General features: G+C 46.0%; 1 protein-coding gene across 2 annotated transcripts; it reads right to left on the bottom strand.

Annotated features, from left to right (window-relative positions):
- Positions 1-44: 44 nt before the first annotated feature.
- On the bottom strand, positions 45-27,827 carry ELAVL1 (ELAV like RNA binding protein 1). Of its 2 annotated transcripts, none has more exons than XM_082206883.1 (6): positions 27,693-27,827; positions 18,628-18,817; positions 17,475-17,578; positions 14,798-14,951; positions 13,692-13,917; positions 45-6,734 (listed from the first exon to the last, which is right to left on the bottom strand). In XM_082206883.1, exons 2-6 carry the CDS (start codon positions 18,797-18,799, stop codon positions 6,410-6,412), a joined length of 981 nt encoding a protein of 326 aa, XP_082063009.1. In that variant the 5' UTR covers positions 18,800-18,817; positions 27,693-27,827; the 3' UTR covers positions 45-6,409. The 2 variants fall into 2 exon arrangements, with proteins under 2 accessions (XP_082063009.1, XP_082063008.1); XM_082206882.1 differs by lacking the exon at positions 27,693-27,827 and adding an exon at positions 23,737-23,898.

Genomic DNA, 27,827 nt, shown 5'->3' with positions numbered 1-27,827 from the left:
AAAGACAACGAGGGGAAAATTCAACTGCGGCTTAGACATCTGGATAGCAGCGTCATACTTTATTTAAAGTAAACCCATGTTAAAAACAAAGTTAAAATGAAAAAAGTGGTACCTGAAAAATAAATTATTTGATATAAAACAAAATCAATAACTTAAAAACACGCTAAATATACAAAAAAAAGTCTTAAGCATATATACTGTACAGTATGGGGGGTGGGTGGGAACCGATTAAAAGCCTTCTGTTTGCACAGGCAGACGACTTTATTAGAAAAAAGGAAAAAGAAAGGAAAAAATAAGGTTACACTAGAGATAAAAGGGAAGCAGAGTGAGACCGAGGGAGGGTGCCATTTACAGCTCACTGAACTCGACCGCAAAACTGGCGTTAACGACTGCAGATGGCACCCGCCCTGAACGTACACGGACTATTTCAACTTACGGGCGAAAGGAGAGCTGCGTCTCAACATAAAAGCTCCGAATATCTTCCCACTGTTCCTTCTTATAATGACCTCGTGGGGTGGGAAAGTTGCTCAATATACGGCGAAGCGTGTTTTTTTTAAAAAAATGAAACGAAAAAACAGGGAAAACCAAAACCGTTCTCAGCGAGAATCCCTTTAACCTTCCTTCGGAAACGTTAGCACAAATAAAGCAATGGCGTTTTTCATATATATATATATATATATATATATATATATATATATATATATATATAAGGAATCGAATCTGGCTGGGTTTTCGTTAGCGTTAGACGAAAGTATAGAAACTCCACGCAACAGGGGAAAAGAAAACCAAACCAAAAAATAAATTAAATTAAAAACAGAAACGAAACAAAAAATTTCAGTAAACCTATAAAAGGAAGTTGCCAGTGGGATGTAAGAAGGGTTGGCAGCCCGGGCCAAAGGCATGCCAGTCCCTGCGTGTGATGTGGGTTCACACTTTGCTTGCCACACTAATAATAATAATAATAATGCTTCTTTGTTTTTAAATCATGCACTGGGAGAAATAGGAGAGCTTATTATGCTATTCCGGAAACGGATCGTTTGCACTACACAAAAATGCTACAGATAAAAAGACGAGGCAGATAAAAGTGTCATGTGCCCGATTTTGGAACTTAAAAAAAGAAAAAAGCAAGCAGCGTTGACCGTGAGCTGTGATTTCTTTTTTAAAAAAACCACAACAAAACCTTCTATATTACACCAAGCACCCTTTTAAAAAAGCAGGAACAGGGTTAAGATAATGAAATCCACAAATTTCCATTATGCCTGGGGAGGCGGAGACGGCCGCTCCCACAGCAAATTTCCATATATGCAAAACTTTTAGCTGTGAGGTTCGATCGTTCGACTTGCACCTTTCCCTTCAGTGGGATTTCTGAAACTGGGGCAGATCACTTAAAAGCACTGAAGGAATGGGTGCAGCTATGTCCTGGCTCAGTGACTCTTGTGGCTGCAGGGGGAGCTAAATCAAGGTGAGTTTTCTTATTCAAGAACTCCTCTTCCACAAGAAGCTGGGAGAGGAAGATGCAATGTTTTGGGGGTGGAGGGGGTTGGTTTGAGATGGATGGGCTAAACTATTATGAAACAAAAACACACAGTACACTCATAATTTGGCAACATTATAGGGGGAACGTGGAAATCGCTGCCAATCGTTCCTCTTAAGACATGCTTCACGACATGGTTTCCAAAAAATAAATAAATACACAAAGCCACTTGTAGCTAACTGATCAAAGGGCTCAATTCATTTTCTTTAAGTCAGGGTGGAAATATTCAGGGATAAACCTCAAGGACATGAAAATGAGAGAGTTGCGCAAAGCTTAATCCTGAGAGCCAAACAAGCCCTTTGAGACAACCTGAGGTCACCATCTTGTTAGCCCAACAATGGGAAACTCTTTTAACAGCTAATGTAATAAGCCAGGGAGATGTTTGCACTGAATATTTTCGATTTCTCTCAAGGAGGAAGGAAAACTTGGGCATTAGTTTGCGCCAGTCAGCTTAGGAGTCTTCTACAAAACGGTTGCTGTCTTGTTCCCCAGCCCCCAAAAAAGAATTGCAATGATAAGCAAACCTACTGTACCTTTTTTTTAAAGGAAATCTGTCCCTGTGCAAATTCGCAATCCTTAAAAAAATAAAGGGAATCCAAGACAGCTGGCCAACCTGAGATTATGTAATAATCTCACATACCCCATGCAGGAAGTATTCCAATTACACGAACTGACTTTCCCTGCCATCTTAGTGATGGCTTTTGCCAGCTTGGGGTGGGAAGAGCCTTTTACTGCTGGCAGCTTAAGCCAGCGATTCCGTGAAACGCAGCGGCTCAGGCTCCCTCTGCCCAGCTCAGCGTGCGCTGGCGGGCTTTGCAGAATTGGGTATGGCACCGGGAGGAAGCTGTGGGCCGACAGGAAGGCAATGCTTTAAGCACGGACTCCACAGAGTGATCTTTATTTCCTTGCAGGGCTTCGTGGATTAAGAGACTTCTGCGCCCAGGTTGAGAGCAACTCTTCCCCGAGAGAGGAGGCATGTAGAAGAAATGAAATCCAACCGTTTGCGGTCTTATCAAGAACGGGCCCTAATCCACTTATTTGACTGCTGTCGATTCATATTGATTGAGCGCACCTGTAGCTCTCGTCGAGATCTGCATGAAGGCAACTCTGGAGGATTAGGAGGCAAAGCTGCGATATTCACCCAAGAGGAACTCAAGCTGGAACTCAACGAAGAACAAGAGGATGCTGTTATTCCAGGATGAGACAAACACAGAGATATTTGGCACCTTTTGCAACTGATTCCATTTTTTTTTGGGGGGGGGGATGCTGTTTTAGTGCAATCAGATTTTCATGGGGTCAGGGAAGCAATCTAATGAAAATACAAAAAGTAACTGCAGCTGTAGAGTCGCCATACACTAGGAGAGCCCAATGATGTGATTACTTAGGGGCTTTTCTGATAACCCTTTTTGGAAATGGACTTCCAATGCAGTTTTACCCTTGATGGGAGCCCTTCCAAGCGTTACCTGGAAATATACTTAGGAGTTCAAGAGCTGCTGCAGACCTGCCAGGATGAACACAGCACAGGAGAATGTGAGTCCTGGGAAGTAAGTTTGGGCAGATGGCAACCGGGACAAGACTCCGGGAAGACGCAAAGTGAAGCAGAGAAAAGGTTATAAATGCAAGGACCACGAGAAACTACAAGATCCAAAACTGAGCTACCAATAGACTTGCGAGCAGACGCTTCCTGCTTGGACCAAAAATTCCATTATCTGAAAGGCAGAGGGGCACAAATATAGGAGGAACAGAAGCAATTCCTGACAAGCTACGACCACCCAGCGTATAAAGTACAGCGCTTTCCATACGAAGCGGCATTAAAAGAGGAGAAACGAAGGAAGAAACATTAGAGGAGTTCTTAAAAAGAGAAAACAATGATGCCACAAGGACATTCGCTGCTGAAGACTTCCAGGTGACTTAAGAGGGCTCTGTAAAAGTGGCTCTGAAGAGATGTCTTTGAATGCTAGTGGGCATATCCAAGAACGCAATCCATGGGGAAAGTGTGCCTGGATGCCAAACCCACTGAAATTAAAGGGTAGCTTCCACAAGACGGTATTCGTTTCGGTGAGGTTTGCAAAGGAAACCCCAAACTGAATTGTGCCCTCGTACTCTTGCGAGATGCCCAGGGACTGCAATAGAGAGAACATTACCTAGCGAGAGTCCGCAGTGGTGCTCTCAGAAACCCCAGCTGGCGCCACATCCTTGATTCCAAACAGCTGAACTGGGTCTGAATAGGGTATCAGGTCAGTTCCCAGTTTACAACCCCAACATTTCCTGTGGGAATGGCAAAGGGACACTGGCAGGAGGGAGGGGAAAGGAGCCTCTTCAGGAAGCAAAGGCTGAACGAATGCGGTTTGTCATCAACAGATATTGAGAACGGCACACAGCAGAGATGTGGATTGTCTGGGGACTTTGAGAAGCCCACGACAACAAAACACACCAAGCAAACTAACAAGAAGGCTTCTAGTTCAAGCTGTTCTGTAAATCCATCTTGCTGGATTATTTCCACAGGCCAAAGGCTTCTTAATGATCAGAGCATTTCCAGAAAGATGCCAGAAATCGCGATGAAAACCTCCAAGAGGATGGGTAATTAGGGAAGCCGTTATCTAGAGGGTCTGCTTAGTTTGTAAGAGAAGAACATCATATGTGTGTGATGTACATCTGAGACCTCAAGAAATTGTTTAATGAGGTGATGCACTCTCTCAGAAGCCAAGCAAGTTACTTGGAACGTTGTGAAGAAGTTTCCTGATGAAGATATGCAAGGGCATCGTTTCCTACAAAGAACTTGCCTTTGCATAACGAAGGTGTACGAGAAATGTCACAAGGTGTACACACAAAAAGCATCATAAGGACACAGAAATCCCAAGTCTTGTGTGCAGGCTGGAACAGCATTGTTATGAAAGACGGCCACTCAAAGCCAGGAAAGGGCCCGAAATCTCCCTCAGAATTGCAACTTGCAGGCTTTGCCAGCAAGTCCTTTTTCTGACGGTGGATTTACGGGCGTGGGTGGTGCAGCCAGTCTGAGGCAACCCTCTCCTGCTGCGCCAGGGGGCTGCTCCAAGTCCTCCTGGCCAGTCCTCAGTGCGGTGGCAGAGAATGGTTGGGGTGCAGCTGTAGACGCAGGCAGCCTCGGGGCAGGCTCGAAAAGGATGGAGACTGGTGGAGGATTCCAAGATGCAATGACCGAACCCCTCACCGGGCATGCACAAGGGGGCTTCTCAAATGTGGTGTGTGGCAGACTTAGGTCATTCTTAGGATTGGGCTCAGGGTTCCCTTGGGCACAACCTTTCTGCTTTTTGCACACTCTATGGACCTACTGCCTACGTGTTTTCTGGAAAACTCTTGTGCCCTTACAAACCCTCGCTATGTCAAAACTGGTTGCAGAGGATTCGTATATGTAAGCCTTCAAGTCTCCTAGCTGGTTGGGTTTATCGTTGTGGCACTTTAGAAACACCAGATCGTTCCTACTGGGGAAAAGAGCTGCTGTTAATCTTTTGTGTCGGACGCTGTGTAATATGGAGTGGGGGTTAAAAATTAAAATAACAAACCAAAACAAAATTTGAGCAAAACCAAATCAAATTTAATTGGTCTTAAATGCAAAAGTAAAAACAAACAAAAACACAAAAAAGCAAAAGAAAATTAACAGAAAACAGAACTCAAAGTTTCAAGGCAGCCTGCAGAAAACAGGGGATTAATTAAAATCGTATAAGTCTACCCAAAAAAAGAAAAAAAAATCATTTATTTTCTCTCTTAAATCTCTACCGTCCAAGTTTTAATGTACTTTTCTGCTGAGAGTTCAAATATGTAAAGCTATTGTCAGAACAAACCCCTATTAAAATAGTGGGGGAAATCGTCTAGTACTTATTAGAAGGGATGCAAAAAAAATGACAATGCTCAAATGTTCATTAACAGCTTTATATATATATTTAAAAAAAACCCTAAGGATGCAAGAATTCGAACTAAAAAATTATATTTGAAAGGAAGTTAATGTTAGATCATGCCACATTTGTCTGACCAGAACGTAACACAATACGATGTGCTACCTGGAGGCAAGAACTCCAAGGAAGTGGCAATGCTGGGTCTGGAGTTTCAGTTTTACTCTGAAATCGTCCCAGAGTTTCTCTGAAACTCTTTGGTCCATTCTTATTGGAAACTGGGCTTTTAAAAGTGGGGGCAGGGACGGGCTATAAAAGCTGTTCCAATTTGACATAAAAAAAATAATAATGTGCGTACTGACCAACGAGCTTGGTCAATGGCGTTAACTGAACGCTGGCACGCTCTCGTTTACCAGAGTCTCTTTACAGACACTTTCCTTCTGTGGATTAACAAACTTTTCCGCTAACTAAAAGTTCCAGTTTCCAAGCTTTGCCCTCGGCTACCAGGGGCAATGTTACGTTGCAGCTTGGTTGAAATGCCCCCGTCCTGGCAGTGAAATCAACAGCTAACCTTTTACGGGAAAGAAGACCTGGCTGTTTTCAGGGCTGGTCTGGATTCTACTTGGTAATTGTTGAGATATATATATAGATAGATAGGTGTATGTATTATTATTTTTGGCTCGGGGACAAGGTCATGAAGCAGAACCATCTAAAATTAAAAACCGATAAAACAATTGCAGGACTTAAAAAACAAAAACAAAACAACCCGAAGCATTTGAACATGTTGGTGGCATCCCAAGAATATATAAAAACCCTTTTATCCCACTTCTCATTTAGACTAAAGACAAACAACTTTCTTTGTGTGAAAACTGGCGCAAAACAAAAAAAGAAGAAGAATCGAGTTGTACACTAACGGAAACAAAAACAAAAAAAGAGAAAGGTTTCAAACTTTTTCCGTCACTCGGTTATCTATTCCATACAAAAAAAAGAAAAGCCACGAGCGAAATTATTTGTGGGATTTGTTGGTTTTGAAGGAAACCTGCAAGATTTTGTCCCCCAGCCGGTAGCCGTTAAGACTCGCTATGGCCATGGCGGCTTCTTCATAGTTTGTCATTGTCACAAAGCCAAAGCCTTTGCACTTGTTGGTGTTGAAGTCGCGGATGACTTTGACATTAGTCACCGCGCCAAAGGGGCCAAACATCTGCCAGAGGATTCCCTCATCGGCATCTTGGCCGAGGTTGTAGATGAAGATGCACCATCCCGAAGAGGAGTTTCCTGGGACATTTACACCAGAAAGCCCACTCATGTGATCTACACCCATAGGAGAGAACCTACCAAATAAAAAAGGACATAAAATAGTTCATGTAAACAAAACAACAAAACAAAAAAAGTCAGTTTCAATCAAGTTCAAAAAAAAAGAAGAGAAGCTCATTGGGGGAATTAAAAGTTTAGGAGCGCTGGGCGGGGGGGCGGGGAGAATTCAGAGCACCCGGGCGCTGCATTTTGGCAAGAAGACAGAGTCTCCCTGGGACGCCTTAAAGGCTGTCGGATTTGGCGCGGCGTCAGCATTTCGTGGACTAGGCCCTGCTTCGTCAGATGCGCTGTTTTTTTTTTTAAAAAAATGATTTATTTGCTTTTACTTTAACCGGTTTACATGCAGCCCTTTTAGGGATACAGTGGAACCTCGGTTTTCGAGCGCCTCGGAAGCCCAACGCTAAAAACCCGGAAGTAATTGCTTCCGTTTTCGAATGCGCCTCAGAAGTCAAACGGCTTCCGCTGCATGTCTTTAAAGTTTCTCAATTTGGCCGGCCGCTCATTGCTCCTTGGTTTTCGAACGTTAAGAGAAGTCAAACGGTCTTCCGGAATGGATTACGTTCGACAACCGAGGCTCCACTGTGTAATCATTCATAACTGTGAAACATCAAAACACAGAGGCATTAATTAAAAACCAGGCTATACACCCCCCACCAAAAAAAGATTGTGCAGCAATAATTAATATAAAGACATTGAATAAAAGCGGTACATAAAAAGCAATGAATTAAAAAGTGGCCTGAAATAAGAACCTTACGCTTTTTCTAAAAACATTTTCTCTAAAAAGATGGGGTCAGGAGGTGTTGTCCACAGTCGACCAAGGAATTCCCTCTCTCTCACACAGAGCTACGTTATGCTAGAAGTGTGAAAGAGACCCACAATCCTGATTGTGAAACCCACAATCCCAGGACCACACAATGGAAATCCATGACTCAAATTGGGGCCGTAGATCTCTTTTGCGTCACAGGCATTCAGTCGGCATTGCAGGCTGCCAACATCACCAAGATTTGCTGTTTTATAAATGGGCCACGTTATTCTTCGCCTAAACACCCGCACTTTTGCTTCTGCCCCATGGATTTCATGACTTGTTATGCATCTGATGAAGCAGCGGCTCTAGTCCACCAAAGCCAGGCCGCCGTAAATTTACTTGTCATCTTAATGATGCCGCCAGTCCCTCTGCAACAGACAGAGGCAGCTGCCCCTCTAGAATTTGCCAGGCTGAAAGCCACCGATCTACCAGGAATGTCTCCTGCGCAAAATGAACCCGAGTGGGCTGGGCACAAGGTGGACTCAAGCTGCTACCACCCACACCAGCAGGGCTTGCACAGACATTTTTCGGAGGCTGTGCCCTGCGCATTGTCAGGCTTACAGTCCTGTCAGCGATGCGGAGACCCCCTTGGCAAAGGGCTAGTGCCTTGCCCCCTGCGGGACCCCAGTGGTCTGCCTCCTCAGGTGGCATTCTGAAAGGGCCCACAAGGAGCGCTCGAAATTGGGCAAAAGGGCTTTGGACGGGCTTTCTGGCCCCTTCGACATCATACAATTCTACGACTTAGATCTGCCTGCACAAGGGCGCCATTTGAGCCAAGTGACCTCTTGGTTCAGAGTGTTCAGTAGTCGGGAATGAGGCAAGTGGAGCTGGATGCACAGGGAGATATTAAAGCTCTCATCCTCCTTCCCTAACCACTCTGCCGGACTCGCCACCCTGTTCCCAAGAACGTGAAAGGAAACTCTCTGCTGTTAGCCCTGGCGTCTTTCTAGCAAACAGCACAAAGGGCTCTTTCCCCTTTCAGTTCGTCCGTGACTTTCTCACCGCTACTTATTCTCCCTCCCAGTGACCTAGGTTATCTGCAAAGTGACCCCCTGGGCTTGACCCCCTGGACCTGCAGAGCATATGATCACTGTGTGCTTTTCTAAAAACAAAAACAGGTTATGTAGGGCTGCTTTTTCTGACAAGACAAAATAATGCATCCTTTATGAAGCAAAGCCAAAGGGCACAGTGGCTAGCAACTATCTGGTTGTGGAAGAGTAGCACTGCAGGGGTTTTTTGGGGGGGCATTGCTACACACTTTGTTCTTAAGAGGAGCATAGAGAATTGCTTAGCCAAGTGATTATTCAAGGCACCAGGCCCATACAATATGGCCACTGTTTGCCACTAAGGATCAGTTCAGATGACCCTCCAGTCTGGAGGAATGCGACTGAGCCACCAATAGACACAACCCCTTCTCCTCTCCCTTGGGCGGATCCCCTTCCATTTCCCATCTGGGGTTAGCCATGACGTGCGGAGACATTGACGCCGGCAGGCTGTGGTGAGCGCTTCCCCCTCCAAAACCAGAAATCGGCATTTCGGAACGAGGCTTTCGGGAGGAAAGCTCTAACCACCGCCCCCCAGATTCAGACATCGTGGCAAACACGAGAAAGGGAAGGTTGCGTTTTAAAGCGTTTTGTTCTGGGCCTGCCACACCATAGCTTGACATTTCATCTGAATTGAGCCACTGGTTCCGACCCCGAGCCAGTTACAGTCAACATTCAGGGCTGTAGCACCGTCAGAAACATTGACACAGGTGGTTGTCTTGTTTTTTTCGGGGGGTGGGGACCATCATCTTACATGGAAGAGGCTGAGTACAGGCAGATAGAAGAACATGTATTTATTTAACATGTGACAAGAATTCTACGACAAGAATTCTGAAAGATACCCATCTGACTCTACACTTTTGGAGAAATTAAAAAGAAAAACATGCAGGGGATTCACTGAAGAAGCAACTACGGAGAAGGAGTTTACAACAAGCATCGTGTGAAAAATGAGTAAGGACTTTAAAAAAAAAACAACCAACAAAAAAGGACACATAAGCAAGTGAAATAAGAAATCCAAAAAACCAGAGGAACAGTAAATTAGGAGAGGGCCATCTTGACAACATAGTGTTTTGTTTTGTTTTCAAAAGTGTGTGTATGCCTAAGTTGTGGTAAATGAAGTTCTCAAAAGACAACTGCTGTAGATACAGAGGATATAACTAGCTTTCCAGGGGGGAAATTATACGCCAAACAGAGCAAGTTATGAACTGAACTGTTGCTTATTAACTGCTGCTATTAAGTCTATTGAAGAATGAACTACGTATTAATGGTTTTTAAAAGGTTCTTTTTAAAGTAGCTGATTTAGTGGTGCTGGGCGGGACTTAGCAGGCTAAGAGGTGTGAGAGATCTTGCTAGCTCATTCCCCACTCAACAGAAGGAGTGACTTGTCTGCATTATTACTGATTTGTCTTTTCTGTACGAAACTTACAGGTTGTAGGACTTGGCCCACATTATGGGCTTGAACTTTAGTGAATAGTACTTTATCAATAATTAAGGAATTGCTAGTATTTCTGTGGGACTTTTTGACGGGGTAAAAGCAAATTTTCACACTGTGCTCCGAAGGACGCCTGGCGCCACTTAAAAAATTTCCATGGCTCCTCAAGAAGACCAGTAACCATGAATAAGATTCCCAGGAAGTCCCAGAGTGGACACATTGAGAGGCCCACAAACAGAAATTGGCTCATAGCCAGCCCGTTTGTACTTGCTATCCATCCCTTTCCTCAATTACTCTGGTGTGCAAAGGGGGCTAGATGCAGAAACAGGAACTGCTCTCATTGGACTAGGATGTGGTTAAACTGGGGGGGGGGGGAGAGATGGCCAGCACTGCATGCTTCAAACACACTGGGTCTCAGGGTCAATTTCCCAGTTAACTCAGGTAGCAAGAGCTAGACCTGGTCCCTCTCTGCTACAGCCACTGCCAGTCAGAGTAGACAGTGCTAGACTAGGTGGCTGCTTCGCCTATCTATCTGCTCTCCGGTTTACGCAAGGAGACAGCCAGCTCCAAGTCGAGGATTTAGTTATTTTCTCCCAAATGAGGCTTGTGATCAATGACATCATAAAGGAGAAACTGAGGGAACTGCAATCCCGTTCTGGACTGCAGAACTGCCCTGCTACACGCTAGGGCTAGCGCAACAGATTTTGCCAAATGAGAAAGTGACAGAAAACCTTCAAGGGGTATTATGTATGGCAGAGATGACTGTATCCATTATTGTGAAGTTTCAAAGACAAGGTGAAGTCTATTGAACCTTGAGATAAGAGATTATATACTCTTTCCACCAGCTACAAGGAAAGGGACTAATTTTGTTTCTTAGACTGACTTAGGTCTTTTGGATCAGGAACAGATGCAAATAAAGCACATATTAAATTGGTCAGCAAGTAAAAAGTAGCAGCTAAATTTATGAAACTAGTGTTAGACAGAGAAAATAATAATATATGTATATATCATCAATATAGGAAACATTTATCAATAGGGGGAGCTTATCAATCTTTTAATTATGCAACGAGAAGAATGGCTGAAAATTTTATCTGCTATTAAAGAAATGGAACTTTTCAAGCACTATCTTTTTTTAGAAGCAAGAACACCGATGTGTCGAGAACACTTTAAAAACAAAAAACAGTAATCAAATAGATGGCTTTTGTAAGAACTGAACGGGAAATGAAAGTGGAAAAGTGTGAAGAAAGGTTTAAGGGGGGAAAAATAATTATCAAAAAACAAAAAACGGACCACAGTACAAGGGATGAGTTTGTAGCCTGTTAAAAGTATGTTATTCCCTAGACCTGGCTGGTAAGTTTAAGTTTCAGAAATATCTGAACAGAATCCCAATTCCTAACACTACACAAGGCAAAAGAAGTTATGTTTCTCCAGCAGCTTCTCTTGGGGCGAAGGGCAAACCCAGCTATTAAAAAGATCTAGGCCTTAGGTCCTCAAGTCGCAAAAGTAACTGCCCAGGGAGGTCTGTGTCATATTAATCTGGCACAGTCCATCATTCTGCTGCAGTTAAGTGCGGCTGAAATCAAGAGGGTCAGTCTTAGGCAGAAAGTAGATACAATGCAAGCAGCACAATAATATTATGCATTTCGCTTCGAATTCAACGGAACTTCTTCCCTGGCAGGCGTGCATCAAATTCCGGGCTTAGGCCGCGTGAATCTCTCCTTTATTTCTATTTTAAACACAAAACTAATATTGGAAAGATGAGGAATGCCGTTATGTGGCATGCCCAATTTGGACTTTTCTTCTGAGTAACTTTTCTTCTGGGTTGCAAGCAGGGGATGGGGAAAGGTTTCCTAATTACGCCTGCCTTGCCAGACAAGGGGGTCCCTATGCGTCAAAGCAGCAATGGGATCTTTTTTCATGAGGGCGGGAGTCTCCATTCTACTTTTCTTTATTAAGTCGCATTCCTGTCTCCAACCTGCTTCCCCCAAAATTAAACGTCCTGATCTAACTTAAGTGCTCAGTATTCCTTCCTCAGCTCGGAAGTCTATGATTAATACACTTTATTACAAAGGACACGTAGGCACGTTTCCTGGGAAAGTGTCTTAACTGCACAGCCTCTTCCCTTTTAGCGCTGTTCCGCATGGTATGCGCATTATAACCTCAAGTGCAGAACAAACCATTGCTTTTGCTTTTTCATTGCCAGTCTGCAACAACTGCCTGCAAACCTGCGGCTTTCTTTGGGGTGCTAACCCACAGGCAGACATGTGCAAAGTTTGTTTGAGGGTTCTTAAAAGATCACAGGTATTTGTCGCTCTCTTATTAGCCGTAATCAGGACTGCCGGGCATGCATTTTAGATCTCAGAACCAGAGCTGAGGTTACTGCAATCTGGTTTTATTTAAATTGCCTGCTCCTCCACCCCCGGCCTTACAATATGTATTTTTTATACTTCTATAAACTACCTGGAGCACTATTTTTAGTTAGGAAAGCAGTACCAAGTAGCAGAACAACTCTGGCCTAGCCTGAGAATGTTCCCGAATGAGGCTCTGCGCAGGTGTGGAACCCATTAAGTGCAGCTGCACAAGGCCATTAAAAAGAACAGGTTGTTTTTAAAATGACAAGAAGCCTTCTAAGCAAAAAACAAAAACAAAAAAAAACTTGCTTCGGCAATTTTAGACTATGAGAAGGAATAGGTTTTTACATGCTTCAGAATACTGTTTTAGCGGTACTGGAATTGCACCATATGAGAAATAAGTTCATTACAATCAAGTACCAGACCACCCCATTCTTGCAGAATTTTGTTTAAAAATGCCATCTTTTGACACACTGTTGTGAAGCATCAGATCAGACAGACAAATTTTCAATCTTTATTAACCGGGGTGGGTGGAGACGGGGAGGACCTGGAAGGCTTTTTAATCCTCTATTTAATTAAATTCTATTTTTTGAGGGGGAGTGAGATAAGAAGAGAGAAATCTGATGGAACAGAAATAAGAAAAGAAATGGACATCAACAATGATTACTGACATACCGTGGGAATACATATTCATTTGGGGGGACAGAAGCACTCAACTGCCATTAATTTTGAAAGATCTTTTTTTTTTTCAGAACTCTCTAAAGTTATACAGAATGAACTTTAAAAAAAAAAAATCTAATGGAAGAAGTTGGAGGTGCAATTGGGACCAAGCTGATGGGTTCCACGTGAACTGTCAAGAAATATTGGGAAAGAGTTGGTTAAAGTAATAACAGAAATCACTGGATACAAATTTTACATTGAATCCTATTGCGACCCCTCCTTTTGGGATATCCAATATAATGCTACCTACAGCTGATATAAAGGCTTAGCTAGCATGGAATACCCTGGGCAACATAATTAGGTAAAACACAGTAGGATCAGGCTGTATGAAGGTAGGCAACAAGAAGTATTCCAAGAAAAGTGGTCTTTATTGACTAATTATCGGAACAAAAGCTCTTCACATACTGTTAACCCTAGTATTTTGGAACGGATTAACATTTATGTCGGTGTTTTACTCCTCTCCCTTTAACTATCTACTGGAAGTGTTTCGCCTGGTGATGAGCAGTAATGATTTTAAAACAAAAAAAAAAAAACAAAAAACAAAAAAACCAAGAGAGGCAGAGGAAGAGAGAGAGCGCAACACACAGCACAGACCTCCAACCAGTCAGCTCTTCCTAACCTACCTGAATCTCTGAGCCTGGTGGTGGACGGGGCCCCCGAACCGTCTGGCCGGGGAGTGGTACAGCTGCGACAGCAGTGCTACGTTTTTGTTCTGGTTGGGGTTGGCGGCGAACTTCACCGTGATGGGTTCGGAGGAGCCGGGGGGCTTGTGGCCGTTGAAGTTCGAAATGGCCTCTTCGGCTTCCGAGCGCTTGTCGAACCGGATGAACGCCACCCCTCTGGACAGACCTTGAAACCAAAGCGACAAAAACACAGAGTTAAGTGCGTCTCCTCCGCTCCCCCAAATGTGCCCAGGTTGCCTGGAACAAGGCTGCACAGCAATGGGGTGGAGTGGGGGGGGGAAGGAACAGAATCCAACCTCCATCTGGCTGTCTTTTGCCAGCCGGCATAGACAATCCAACTGCCTAAGTACCTTCCATGAATGTCATGTTCTATATCGGCAGCCGGTGCTTTTGATGCACTTCTTACAGTATTTTATAACATGGTTTTAAAATGTTTTCACCCTGAGCAGTGCATAGGCGCTAGAAGAGTGCTACAGAAATCTCTATGCAACCAGAAATGTTAAACATGTCCCACTTTGTTGGGTTTTAATGGGAGACATAGAACACTTGCTTCACTTGACTTTGGCAGAGGCAAGTTCCTAGAGAGTGCGCATGTTGTTGTTCAGGATCTTGGAAGGGCTCCCAAAACTAACAAGATCAAAGCGCTTGTTGAGCGAGGGTGGAATCGTATTTGGTTAACCACCTAATCGGGACAAGAGTTCAAAAGCTATGCAAATCGCCTTAAGGAGGTTCATGGTTCAATACGTCCAATGGAGGGATCTCCGAAACAGCAAATCTGTTCCAATAATGGAGGTGGTATTTCATGAGAGTCATCCCTAGGGGAAAGTGCTCACAAGCAGAGTGAATTATTAAGGGGGACTGGGGTGCTGGCCACCTCCACAAACTGTAGCCATACCGCCCTGCTACCTAAGGTAAGAGTGACTGGGGGGGGGGGCAAAAAAGGGGGGGAGTGTTTCCAAGTGACACATGTGATAGCCACTCTTGAGCAAAAGGAGCCAGTCAAAACGCCAGAGCTTCTAAAACAAAACCATCGCCGCCTTTCACACCTGTAGTTTGGTCAACCAGCACGCGCGAGTTGATAATGCGTCCAAACCGTGAAAACATGTCCTCAACATCTTTCTGTGTCATTGTCCGCGGCAGTCCGCTAATGTACAGGTTTGCGTCTTTGATAACCTCAGAGCTTGGGCGGGCATACGAAACCTAAAAAGGAAAAGGAAAACCACTGGTTGGGCATGCGAACTCATGAAGCGCCCCTCCAGAAGTTCTAGCGTCAGTTCGGCTTCCTTCTTTTGCAGTCGCTAACGAGATCATCCCTGCACTTTGGCCCAACTTCTACCCCTTTTTGGGGTGGCCATCTGTCCCGCAACGAGGACTTGGACAAGGAGGTCACTTCCAACGACAGCAGCAGGCAGTATGCTGAGGCCATTTCCCCCTCACTTGACCGCCAGCTGGACGTGTTACTGCTGCTTATTGGGAGGGGCAAGGTGGGGCGGCGGAGGTGGTTCAACGCAACAAACACATGGGCAGAACCACTCTGGTGGGTCTGCAGCAGCAGCAGCAGCATCGCCCTTCTACATCCCAGTAAGCACAGAGATTGGGTGAGCAGAATCATTCCACCAAGCTGTTCAAACTTGTGCGTTCAAATTTGGGGCAGGAAGAAAAGCAGCAGGTGCCATTTCTGTACGGATGGTATGCTCAGGTCTTCTAAACTCTACCACAAAGGTAACCGCAATTGCGTAAATCTGAGTTGTACTGCAGTGGCTGCTCCAATCTTGCATGCCCTCTTACTGTAACCAATTGAGGTGCTGGATATAATGAAGGAAAGGATGCAACTGACTGGAAGTTTTCTCTAAGGGACCGCACACCCACGGAATTACTCCTCCACACAATACTTGGCGAAGCAACAGACTGAATGCCTGCAGGGCTGTTGTTTTTAAGAGAGCATAAACATGGGCATGGGAACTAACGGCACAGAGCTATTCACAAAAAACCATGACCCCTGGGCACGCCTTTAAGGACCTTCCTGGGTGTGCCCCTTTGGCCCTGTACACAATTTGCTTCCTATGCAGCTCTTGGAACACACTACTATTCAGAGGCAAGACTACAACGCAGCAATTAAAAGTCAGGGTTAGCTTTCTCATCTGACAACCTCCTCCCAGCGAGGCTTTGGTAAGCCAAGAGAGAGAGAGCGACGCTTGGAAGGATACAAGCAGCTCATTCATGGGTGCGCGGCCGCCAGCATGCAGTCACGCGGTTCGACTCTCAAAGCAGCGACAGATGTGTTGCTCAGATTGGGAGGTAGGTCAGGCCACCCCCTCACTTATTCCCCCCCCCCGCCTCGCTTCTTCCCTGACCCATGGCTTGTCCCTTTTGTCTTGTGAGCCATGCAGCTGGTAGAGAGCCAAGCCCGACCGCCGTGCTGCCTTAACATCTCCCCTTCCACAAAGGCAGCAGGCGCACACATAGATATCACATTTAGGGCTGCAGGGTTGAGGCCACTAATTGGTTAGATTCGTATATCAGCACTTTAAAACGAATCAAACGTTCCCCCACCATTTAGTCACTGCTTATAAAATTAATGCATGGCAGTGCCATCTTAAAAGAAGGGAAATGCCTCTTCCAGGATTATACCTGTTGCGACACATGCATGTGAATTACTATTGTTGTTAATTGAATTTATATACCACCCTATACCTGCAAGTCTCAGGGCGGTTCACAAGATAAAAGCAGAATGTGAAACCACAAACTACATAATCAAAATAAAAACAACCGCCACCCAATAATGCATTTTAAGAGGGCACAGGTTGTCAATCAAATCAACCAAAGACCTGCTTAAAGAGGAACGTTTTTGCCTGGCGTCTAAAGGTGTATAATGAAGGCGCCAGGCAAACCTCCCTGGGGAAAGCATTCCAAAGACAGGGAGCCACTGCAGAGAAGGCCCTGCTCTCATGTTGCCACCCTCTTTGAGGAAGAGGCATGCAAAGAAGTGCCCCAGAAGATGATCTCAGGGTCCGGGTAGGTTCATATGGAGGGAGGCAGTCCTTGAGGTATTACAGTCCTGAACTAAGCTTTCCCCTCTAGAACTGCTGTTTCTCATAAGCAAACTTGAATAGTTTTAATCAACCAACTTAAAGCATGAAATTAATCAGCCAAAATGTCTTGCACACTACAGAATATATTAAAATACAATATGTAAAAATATATAGAATATATATAGAATATATAGAATATATTAAAATACAATATGTAAAAAGAGGCCCCCGGCCTCTTGAGTGAGATGGGCGCACAACCCTAGAGTCTGTCAAGACTGGCCCGTAAGGGCAGGGGTACCTTTACCTTTAATATGTAAAAAATGATATAAAGGACACTCTCTCTCTCTTCATTGTTCACATCGTGTATGATTAAGTAGGTTTAATAAATGTGTCCACTTTTAAATGTCACACAATTATTGGCTGTTTCTCCTGCAACTGACTAATAAATCTGCTCTGCTAGAATTCAGGTTTGCACATTTTTATTGAACATGTATACACTGCCTCCCTGTCCAATGAGTTCAAGGCTAATGAAACAATAATGTAACAAAACATTTTAAAAATACGCACTCATGACCATTGTAGGGGGCGGGGGGTGGGGGGGGGAGAGGAAAGGGTTGGACAGTCAAAAATAAGCAGAAATTCCAGCTGCAGACTGACTCCTGCTAGCCACAGTTGAGAGAGTCACTTTTACCTTGATAGTTTTGGACTGGAGTCGCAAGCCATTCAGCGTGTTTATGGCTCTTTCGGCATCTTTCGCTGTGACGTAGTTCACAAAGCCGTAGCCCAAGCTGTGACCTACGGGGGCGAAGGTTAATTAATTAAACACAGCCTTCTTGAAAGGAAGAGGGGAGGTGGGAGAGGAGAACCACTTTGCTTCAACGCCGGTTAAAACGAAGCACTCCTTATCTGTACTAATTAGGGACCTGGTTTATTTTGAATATGAATGGCAAAAAAGCCACGTAAAAAACTGTGCTATAGGAGTTTCAGAAAATAAGGACCAGGACCCCCAAAGTTCGCCATGTGGCTTGGAGAGCTGCTCTGTAGGCACGCAGAACTAGCTGCGCGGTTCCCTGGATCCCAGACAGGCTTCCTCCGACCTTAGTCACCAGGGCTGCAGCTGCCGTGTGGCTTCCCCGACACACACATTTGTACAAAGCAACAAATGGATGCCAATAGCGATGGCAATAACAGCTCGACAAGATAAGCATGCGTACAGAATGTTTGTCTGTCCACCTCAGTGTTGTGTTATACAGGCTTCCCTCCCGCTTACGTGGTAACTCTCCCCCAGCATGCAGAGGCAGTAGCAGGGAGTGAGGTGGACCAGGCGATCATCAGGGGACGAGGCTGGGCTAGGCAAGTTGACCTTCTCGTCCCCTCCCCTCTGCCCAAACCAGGTCCAGGAGAGGCAGAGCGGGCACCTCATTCCCAAGCGGGATATCGGGCCGCTCCGAGCGCACAAAGGCTCCACCCCGAGGCTGCTGAGCCACCTAGGCCATTGGCATCCGGTTTTAAGCAGGGCAAAAGGGCGAGGAAGGCAGCCGAGAGAAGCTGCCACTAAAGTATGTCCTCTCCCCCACCTCCAGTGCTGCCATGGACAGGCAGGAGCGTTTGTGCCAAGCCGAGGCGCCAGGAGGGGCCCCCTGCAGTCTCCTCCCCTCCAGCAATTTCAAGGCTTCAAATGTGCCGTGGCCCCTTCTCTCACTTACAGCCCCGAGAAGGGAAGTCCATTCTGTTTGTTTATTTCACAGCGACCCGCATAAATGTGGTCGAGCGCAAGTGTGATACGAGTAACTGGTGGGCAGAGGAACGCCTGTATTTCAGGACAGGCTCCATGTTATTTTTACCTGCCACTTTGTCTCGAATAAGCTTGGCGGATTCAACTTCCCCAATGCTGCAGAACAGGCTCCGTAATTCATCCTGGGTCATGTTCTGAGGAAGGTAGTTCACAATTAAGTTTGTCCTCCCGATATCGTCCCTGCAGTCTTCAGCCATGTGATCTTCATAACCATTAGACATTTTAATTAGAAAAGAAATCTGCCAAAAGGGAGAAAAAATACAAATTGTTCAGCTCTGAAGGTTCATGTGGTTAAAAAGAAAGAAAAGACAACCAGGAGGAGGAGTAGCAGCATGCGACTGACCCAGTGTTTGAAATTCCCCAGGGGCTGGGCACGTTATGCTACTGACGCGGGTCCAATTGCAACAAAGCGGAGATTTCTGGGCGCCTAACATCTCCATCGAGGCTGCTGACTCGCGTACCACCCTCAATCATGACATCAAGCAAAGTGCAGAGCTGAGCACAGACCTGTGTACTGCATATCTGACTGCGCTACAACCTTTCCACAAGCCACTAGGGCCGCTATTCCACTAAGGGGGTCTAAAACGGATAAATGACAATATCATCGATCACCACAGTGTCTTCCTCAGCAGGCAAGCCAAGCTGCATCCAAGCAGGACTTCTGGTTGGGGGCTTGGCTGCCAAATGGTGGTATTCAGGACAATTCAAAGTATGGCGATGAGTCACAGTGAATACAAATAATCTGGGGCTGCCAGGCTGCCAGGAGACAGAAGCGGCGGCGGGGGGAAAACAGCATCGGCCTTGATTAGGGTCCAGAAATTGTATATTCATGGGGGTGTTAGAGGGTTGATGGAGGACACTGGATGAGAGACATTAAAATATTAAAAAGAAGAAGGTGGTTTCTTGAGCTCGTCAACCTAGACAGCTTGCCCATCTAGGAGAAGAAAACTTTTGATCCTAACCATCCGCAGCCTTGCAGGATATTATTGGAAGAAACGGCTAAGGAGTAAACCCTACACAAGAGTAGAGACTCTAAGGAGGTTGGATATCTTCTTGTGTGCCTCCTTCTGGCATCTCCTGCAGCAAAGCTACTGCCAAACACATTGCTCTGCTTTCCTTCAGAAAGCAGAGGCCAGGAGGGGGGTCTTGTCATCTGGGCAGTCCAGGACCTCCACACACGCTGCCCAGGCTTACGCCGAGGGGTGGGGAGTCCCCTTCAGTGCTGCTAACGATGGGGTTGACTTCGACCCCCGAGGCGCACTCCATTGTCTCTCAAGACAGACGGATGCCGCAAATGGCAGCAGCAGCAGCAACATGGGGGTTTCTGTATGCAAATGTGCAAGGATTTAGGAGTTTTCTTCACCAAAGCTGGTAGTAGCCATAGCACCAAATGAAGGGGAAGTCGCAGAAGTGTGTGTGGGGGGGTGCAATTTGCCTGGGAGGAGGGTCAGAGGGAGTGTTTAGTTCCCCAGTCTTCTGCCCACCCCGATTAACCATGGCACCTGCACCAGCTCTATACTGGGTTTCACATTACCTTCTCCCTTCTTTGAGTTACCAGGCCTGGGAGCTCTCACAGAGCTGTCCTGCACTGAGGCAGCAGTTCTGCCTAAATGCTTCCTACCAGCTCAATCTCATTCCCAGCTCAAGGAGAGCAACTGGGGGGGGGGATGCTCCACCATGTGTGAGGCAGGCAATTTCCACAGAAAAGTGGCACCCAGGATGCCAAACCCTAGCAGTTTTTGCCCTGGATGTCTCTCTTAAAGCAAAAGTTCCAATCCCACACTTGCCTTGTGGTGGGACAAGGCCGTTAAGCAGAAAAGTGGGGAGCAGAGAGTAGCCAGAGTATGCCTCTCCACCGCTTTTCTTTTTAGCTGGTCAGCAGCACCCCAAGTTCCCAGGTGAGTCAGGTGGGCTGGAATGCATCTCCCACAGCAGAGAAGGTTTGGAGGAGAGAATCTTAGTTCTGCCTACAATACTCCTGAGCCAACTTCACAGTCTGATGCAGGACCATCACATCTCTATGTAGCTCCTTTTGGCAAAATCACAGAAGCCCCCAAACCCCAAACAATGTGATATAAAAAAGGACAATGAACTTATATAAGCAGTAGCCACTGTTGTGGAACAAACATTTCTCCAAACCCATCAATTTATAACAATGAGATAGCCTGTCATTTTGCCTCTCACTAGGGTTTTTGTTTGTTTGTTTCCCATGCTTTTGTCTGTTGTTTCTCATACTCTTAGGGACCTTCTCATTTTTGGTTGTTTCTCTTGGCAAAGCACTTAAATTAGACCCCCCCAGCACAAGCTCCAAAGGAACCAGTCTTGACAGTCCTTGTCTAATAGCATACTCTGATCCTCTGAAAGGAAACAAGGAAGAAAAGAGGTCAGGCTGTCTCAGCTTGTTCAAGCCCTGCGTACCCGATAAGAGCAAACAAACTGAGATTTAAAACAAGAACTTCCTGGCAGTAATGATTTCCAGGTGAACCTGTCAATCTGAGGCATCACTTTTGGAGTCGTCATTTCCTTCTCCATTCAGTACAAATGCACACGCACGCTATGGAACCAGGGCTAATTCACATAAATCTCCCAGTGTACAAAAGCTCGTTTCATGCTCAAGGGTGAGAAAGAGGAAGTGGAACTCACTGGAGCCGACGATGGACAAAATGCTTGATTAAACAGAAGAAGCCTTTCAGTGAAGGAAACCACGCCACATTAGAAACTTGAAATTCTGCCGCTCACTAATTCTGAATCTGCTGCTTTGGTATTCCTGCTTCTTCCCCTCATCTCAAAATGGACATACCAATGTATTTTAGGGCAATTTAAATTCCTGTATACACTAAACAGACCGATTATTTGAATAAATGTATTAATCCTGTTGTACTCTTCCTCAACTTTAACTATACTTGTCAGTTCCATCGTGTTTCCTTCAACTATATTCATACATCCCAAAGAGGAAGCAGCAAATCAGTTACTCTCTATCAGCCCAGGAGAAGCAATGCAGTGACCCCTTGATGTTGCTTTGACTCAAACTGCCATGAACCCTGACCACTGACCCTGCTGGCTGCCGGAGCACCTGCAAGTTGTAGACCAACAAAACCTAGAGGGCACTATATTAACTATCCTGTCTTGGCGTAGCCCAGCTTACAGGACTCCAAAACTGGCTTGCATAGTAAAACAACATAAAATACAGTCATTTAAAACTGAAGGATCACTAGGAAGCAGTTCTGAGCGCTCCAAAACCCAACATAAACACTACATATTATTGTTTTTAGTTGGGTGGCTTAGAATTAAGCACATTTTTAGCTTAGCAATACGAATACTGACCTACCTCATAGGGCCCTGTAAGGATTACTGAGATGAGCTTTGAACAAAGCTTACAATTTCTCCTTTATTTTCCTCATCTTAAGGAATGGTTTCTTAGATTTAATACAGTACAAGTAATAGTTTATTATCTATACCCCACCCATCTGGCTGGGTTTCCCCAGCCACTCTGGGCGGCTTCCAACCGAATATTAAAAACACAATACAGCATTAAATGTTAAAAACATCCCTAAACAGGGCTGCCTTCAGATGTCTTTTAAAAGATAATTGCTTATTGCCTTGACATCTGATGGGATGACGTTCCACAGAGCGGGTGCCACCACCGAGAAGGCCCTCTGCCTGGTTCCCTGTAACTTCACTTCTCAGAGTGAGGGAACCACCAAAAGACCCCTTCACCTGGACCTCAGTGTCTGAGCTGAAACTTGCAAAGCTGTTGTCTGTCAATAATGTGTGTGCGCGCACCTGCAATGTTCACCTGTGCATGTGTACACAGCAAGGCCTCAAAAAGACCAAGCCTTTGGGTTGTGCCAAATGATATTCTTACTCAGGGTAGATTAAACTTCCTCAGGTGCATTATTCCAATAGGTCTGCTCCAAGCACCTGGGACGAAACCCCACTGCTGCTATTGCAATTGGCTTGCACCGTGCTCAAATTCCTTCCCTGTGAGGGAACAAGCTGCCATCAAAATCATCCAACACCCCCCCCCCGCAAAATTGCAAATCAGGTTTATTATCAAAATTTACAGACTTCCAGCTGTTTGAAAGGAGCAAATCAAACGATAGCCATTGAAACATCTCCAACACAACGGACGCTTCAAGCGGGTTCCACCCCCAACCCCCCCCCCAAATCCAGCTGAAAACTCAACTTTAATTTTGCTCGCTGCAAATTTTGATAATAAACCTGATTGGTGTGTGGGGGTGTGTGTGTGAACGATTTCAATCGCAACTGTGACTCCCTGCACACACACACCCAAATTCAGCCAGAAATGCAACTTTGCTTTCTTCCGTGCAAATTTTGATAATAAACCTGGATTTGCCATTGGTGGTGGGGGAGGAGTTTTAATGTGAAGGATTCCGATTGCAACCGCGAGTCCAGTTTTCCTGCCCCCCACCCCCCACTTGTAAAAACAGCGAGGCTGGTCCTCCTTGCAAAAAGGCAGAAGCCTAAAGACAACAATAGCAATTAATAATAATAATAATAATATAATATTGATAATAATATGATCATCCACTACTGTGATCATAATATGATGATGATGATGATGATAATAATAATAATATGATCATCCACCACTGCAATCATAATATGATGATAATAATAATAATAATAAGATGATAATAACAATAAAAATAATAAGATGATCATGCACCGCTGTGATCATATGATAATAATAATAATATGATCATCCACCGTTGCAATCATAATATGATGATAATAATAATAATAATAATAATAGTAAGATGGTGATAATAATAATAAAATGATCATGCACCGCTGTGATCATATGATGATGATGCTAATAATAATAATAAAAATAATATGATCATCCACCGCTGCGATCAGCCTGGCTGGCCGCCCTGCCTCCCTTCCCCGCCCTAACAAAAGACTCCGCGCTCCCCTCCCCTCCCTCCCTCGTGCTTTTCTTTCTCTCTTTTTTTGGAAGGGGGGGTGGGAGAGAAAGAGGGGGGGAGCGGCCCCCGTTCGCCGCCGGCCCCGCCCCCTCCTGCGTCACCGGCCGCGCAGGCCGCAAGGCGAGCCTGGCCCGCTCTCACTGTCGCCGCCGCCGCGGCCTCCTCCTCCGACCAACCGCCTCTTCCCTCAGCGGCGGAGGCCTCACCTGACGAGGTCGCTCCCGCTCCGACGAAGCGGGGAAGGAGGGCCGCGGCGGCGGTGGCGCGAGGCGAGGCGGCGGGCCGACGAAGCTGAGGGTCCCTCCGGCCGCGCGACGAGCCGCTCCGCTCCCTCAGTCGGCAGAAGCAGCAGCAGAGGGAGGCGGGCTCCGGCACCGGCCACGCCCACCTCGCCGCCCGCCCGGCGACGCTCATTGGCCGCGGCGCGCGCGCCCCGAGCGCCCATTGGACAGCCGCCGCGCCGGTTAAAGACGCGCTGTGGGTGAGGGGGAAAAAAAAACGGACGCTCGCCGAGCGGCGGCTCGCCTTCGCGCCGGCGCATGCGCGGAGGGCTGCCGTCGTCCTCCTCCTCCCCCCCACCTTTTTTTTGGGCGTGGCCGCGCGCTTTTTTTTCCCCCGCCAGTCACGCGCTCCGAATCTCCCGACGCGCGTTCACACGTTACGTTTTCAGCGGGCGCGAAACCCGGGTGTTTTTTTCGTTTTTTTCCTCACCAACCCCTTTTTTCCGACGGAGCGTCAACACGCAAGCATTTGAACGCGTTAAAAATCATAATAAAAGACGATTACGCGGGCCTAACAGTAATCATCCGGAGCCCATTAAAGAATAAAAAATGCGGAATGGCTGCTCTGCCCACATGCAAACGCACACGCAACCCTTCCCCTCTGCAAAAAAGAAAAATGATTTTCAGTAAAACATAATAATATAATGATTATTATTTAAATTTGTATACCGCCCTAAACCTGCAGGTCTGTAGACTGTATAAAAAGACTGTATTTAGATGCCCAAGAGATTATGGGTGTCATGAGAAAGCTCAAACCCTTATAGGAAACCAGCCCTTTTTTTAAAGTTGGCTTGCATTGATTAAATGGTTCATTTCATCATATTACACACAGGCTGGTATTATTATTTTCCTACCATTATTATAGATGAAACTATACAGTTTTGTAAGTCATTAATTGTTCATTGGTGGTATTTGGGGGGTTTTTTAATCCTTCTAAGGGCAAATAACCTAAAAAGTGACTTCTTTTTTAGAAAATCTAATTAAAATTAATTGAGTCATGCGCACTAGAACCCTGCTCAAACGATCTGAGGCGTAATTGAGATATTGGAAGGGAAAGAAAGCTGCTTTTCGATTAAAACATTCCCCCTCCATTTCCTTAAAAAGATCTCTGTAGCAGGAACACAGGAAACAGCTTAGATAAATAACATTTGGACAACAAGGATTTGCGAGATAATTATTCAGATGCTTTAAGGCTCTAAGTCTACCAGTGCTGGTTTGAAATCTTTTTAAGGAAATTGATTATATTCATAGTACAATCCTCGCCATGCCCACTCAAATGTAAGCTTTCAGGCCCCATAGGCACTATACGAGGCATAGGCAAACTTGGCCCTTCAGGTGTTTTGGGACTACAACTCCCATCATCCCTAGCTAACAGGACCGGTGGTCAGGGATGATGGGAATTGTAGTCTCAAAAAAACATCTGGAGGGTCGAGTTTACCTATTCCTGCACTATACATTCGGAGCAGGACCGTTCTGTTTAAAACAATCATGGCTTCCTCTCTGGGAACTGTAGTTTGTTCAGAGCTAACGCTATTCTAGGCTGCATCCTCAGAAGTCTAGTGTCCAGGGAAGTCCTAAAGGTAAAGGGACCCCTGACCATTAGGTCCAGTCGCGGCCGACTCTGGGGTTGCGGCGCTCATCTCGCTTTACTGGCCGAGGGAGCCGGCGTACAGCTTCTGGGTCATGTGGCCAGCAGGACTAAGCCGCTTCTGGCGAACCAGAGCAGCGCACGGAAACGCCGTTTACCTTCCCGCTGGAGCGGTACCTATTTATCTACTTGCACTTTGACATGCTTTCAAACTGCTAGGTTGGCAGGAGCAGGGACCGAGCAACGGGAGCTCACCCCGTCATTGCTGGGATTCGAACCGCCGACCTTCCAGTCGGCAAGCCCTAGGCTCTGTGGTTTAACCCACAGCGCCACTTGCGTCCCTATTTATTCTGCCTATAAATATATTCTGACTATAAATAGTCCTAGTCCCTATTTATTCTGCTTTGGTCAGACCACACCTGGGATACTGTGTCCAGTTCTGGGACGCTGACTGACCAAACCCAAAGTGTGTTCATTACTGGTTCCTCAGCGTCCTTGGAAAAAGTGACCAGCGGGGTCCACAGGGTTCTGTCCTGGGCCCGTTGTTGTTCATCGTCTTTATAAATTTGCAGGCGACATCGAACTGGGAGGGGTAGCCAGTGTCTAAAATCCCTGGTAGAGGACAAGGATCCTGAAATCACGTTAAGAGTAGCCAAATTCTGTGTGATTGCCATAAAACTGAGGGAACAAGCTGTGCTATCATAATGATTAAGGTTTTAAATGATAATTTTAGGTTATATGTTAGAGACTAAGTTTTGATTTATATATTTTTAACTGTTGCTATATCTGTATTGTCCCTGTTATACCTAATTGCAAATTCAAAAGTATCCCTGTCATGTTCTATGACTCCCTTGATATTGTATGTGGGCGGGAACTGGTCTGTGACCGAAATAATAAAAGTCATTCATTCGGGAGGGGTAGCCAATGCCACAGAAGACAGAATCGGGATTCAAAATTACCTTAAGAGAACTGGGCGCAAGCTAACAAAATGAATTTCCGCAGGGTCAAATGTCAGGTTCTGCTCTTAGGCTGGAAGAACCAGATGATCAAATATAGGATGGGGGACACCTAGCTAGACCGTGGTACCCATAAAAAGGATCTGGGGGTCTCGGCGGACCGCAAGCTGAACGTGAGCCCACCGTGTGATGCAGCAGCGAAAAAAGCGAATGCTATTCTAGGCTGCACCCACAGAAGTCTAGTGTCCAGATCAGGGGAAGTCCTCCTAGTGCCTCTCTATTCTGCCTTGGTCAGACCCCACCTGGAATCCTGTATCCAATTCTGGACACCACAATTTAAGAAGGATGTTGACAAGCTGGAAGGTGGGCAGAGGAGGGAGACCGAGAGGGTCAAGGGTCTGGAACCCGAGCCTGATGAGGAACGGTTGAAGGAGCTGGGGATGTTTAGCCTGGAAAAGAGGAGATAGCAGAGCCATCTTCCAATATCTGAAGGGCTGTCCCTTGGAGGAGGGAGAAAGCTTGTTTTCCCACTTACTTGGAAGGAAAGCCGATTGAATGCAATGGGACTTCTGAGCAGACATGATTAGAATGGCAGCCTTCATTTGTTAAGCTGAAAGCTGTCCCTGGTGAAAACCACAGTGGTTGTTTCAAAATAATTGTGTATATTTTGTGCACGCAAAATTGCTAAAAAGCAACAACCATCAAAACGTAAGCAATAAAATAAGTGCAGAAAACCTAACATGACGTAATACAGTTGTGATGCAAGATAACATCGCCGTCGACATGATAAAAGCAACAGCTGTTTTTAAATAATTTATGTTCGGTAAATTTTAGCAATGGAAATGCAAGATGGCTGCAAAACTCAGGAGGGAACACAACGCAACTAACTAGGCCGTGCAATGACGTCATCGCCGTGACGTCACGACGCACGTCACGCCCACCCCGCCTATTACAAAATCCACCAGGCCTCCCTATTCGAATTCCATCCCCGCCCCCTTCGCTGTTGCCATGGCGCTAGAAATCGGGCCACGCCCACTTTCCAAGTAACGGCCGCGGGAAGGGATGGGCCGAGCGAGCCGCGCGCCTGCGCAGAAAGGGGCGAAGCCGTCCTCCCGCCCTGACAAGACCTCGCGAGATCACGACGCGGGGAAGGGGCGGGGCCCGCCGCTTGAAGGACGGGAGGGGGGAAGGGAAAGCATTCGATAATCATGGAAATGGGATAGAGCGGCGCGCGCACGGCTTCCGCCGAAGCCGCGCCGATAGGAGAGGCGGCGGAGGCCGCGAAATATTCCCGGGGCTCGAAAACGCGTGTCAAAAAAAATGAAAATCCTTTTTACCTCAGTGAGGAAAAGACTCGGAGCGGCCCGCCAGCGAGACTCCTTCCCGGCACTTCCGCTTCCGGTCTGACGTCAGAGGACAGCAGCGTCGCCGTAGAGATGCGCGCGGCTAGAGCGACCGCTGGCCAGGGGGCG

Source organism: Podarcis vaucheri (assembly GCF_965113315.1).
Source record: "Podarcis vaucheri genome assembly, chromosome: 18".
In the NCBI taxonomy this organism is placed as follows: Eukaryota; Metazoa; Chordata; class Lepidosauria; order Squamata; family Lacertidae; genus Podarcis; species Podarcis vaucheri.
Note: the sequence above shows the minus strand (reverse complement) of the source record. Positions and strands in the feature narration are given on the sequence as shown.

Excerpts from the sequence above, each read along its gene's own strand:
- ELAVL1 (XM_082206883.1), bottom strand. The coding sequence starts at position 18,799 with ATGTCTAATGGTTATGAAGATCACATGGCTGAAGACTGCAGGGACGAT. Across the intron at positions 17,579-18,627 it reads TATTCGAGACAAAGTGGCAG|GTCACAGCTTGGGCTACGGC; the intron begins GTAAAAATAACA and ends TCGCCCCCGTAG. Across the intron at positions 14,952-17,474 it reads TCCAGTCCAAAACTATCAAG|GTTTCGTATGCCCGCCCAAG; the intron begins GTAAAAGTGACT and ends TTTCCTTTTTAG.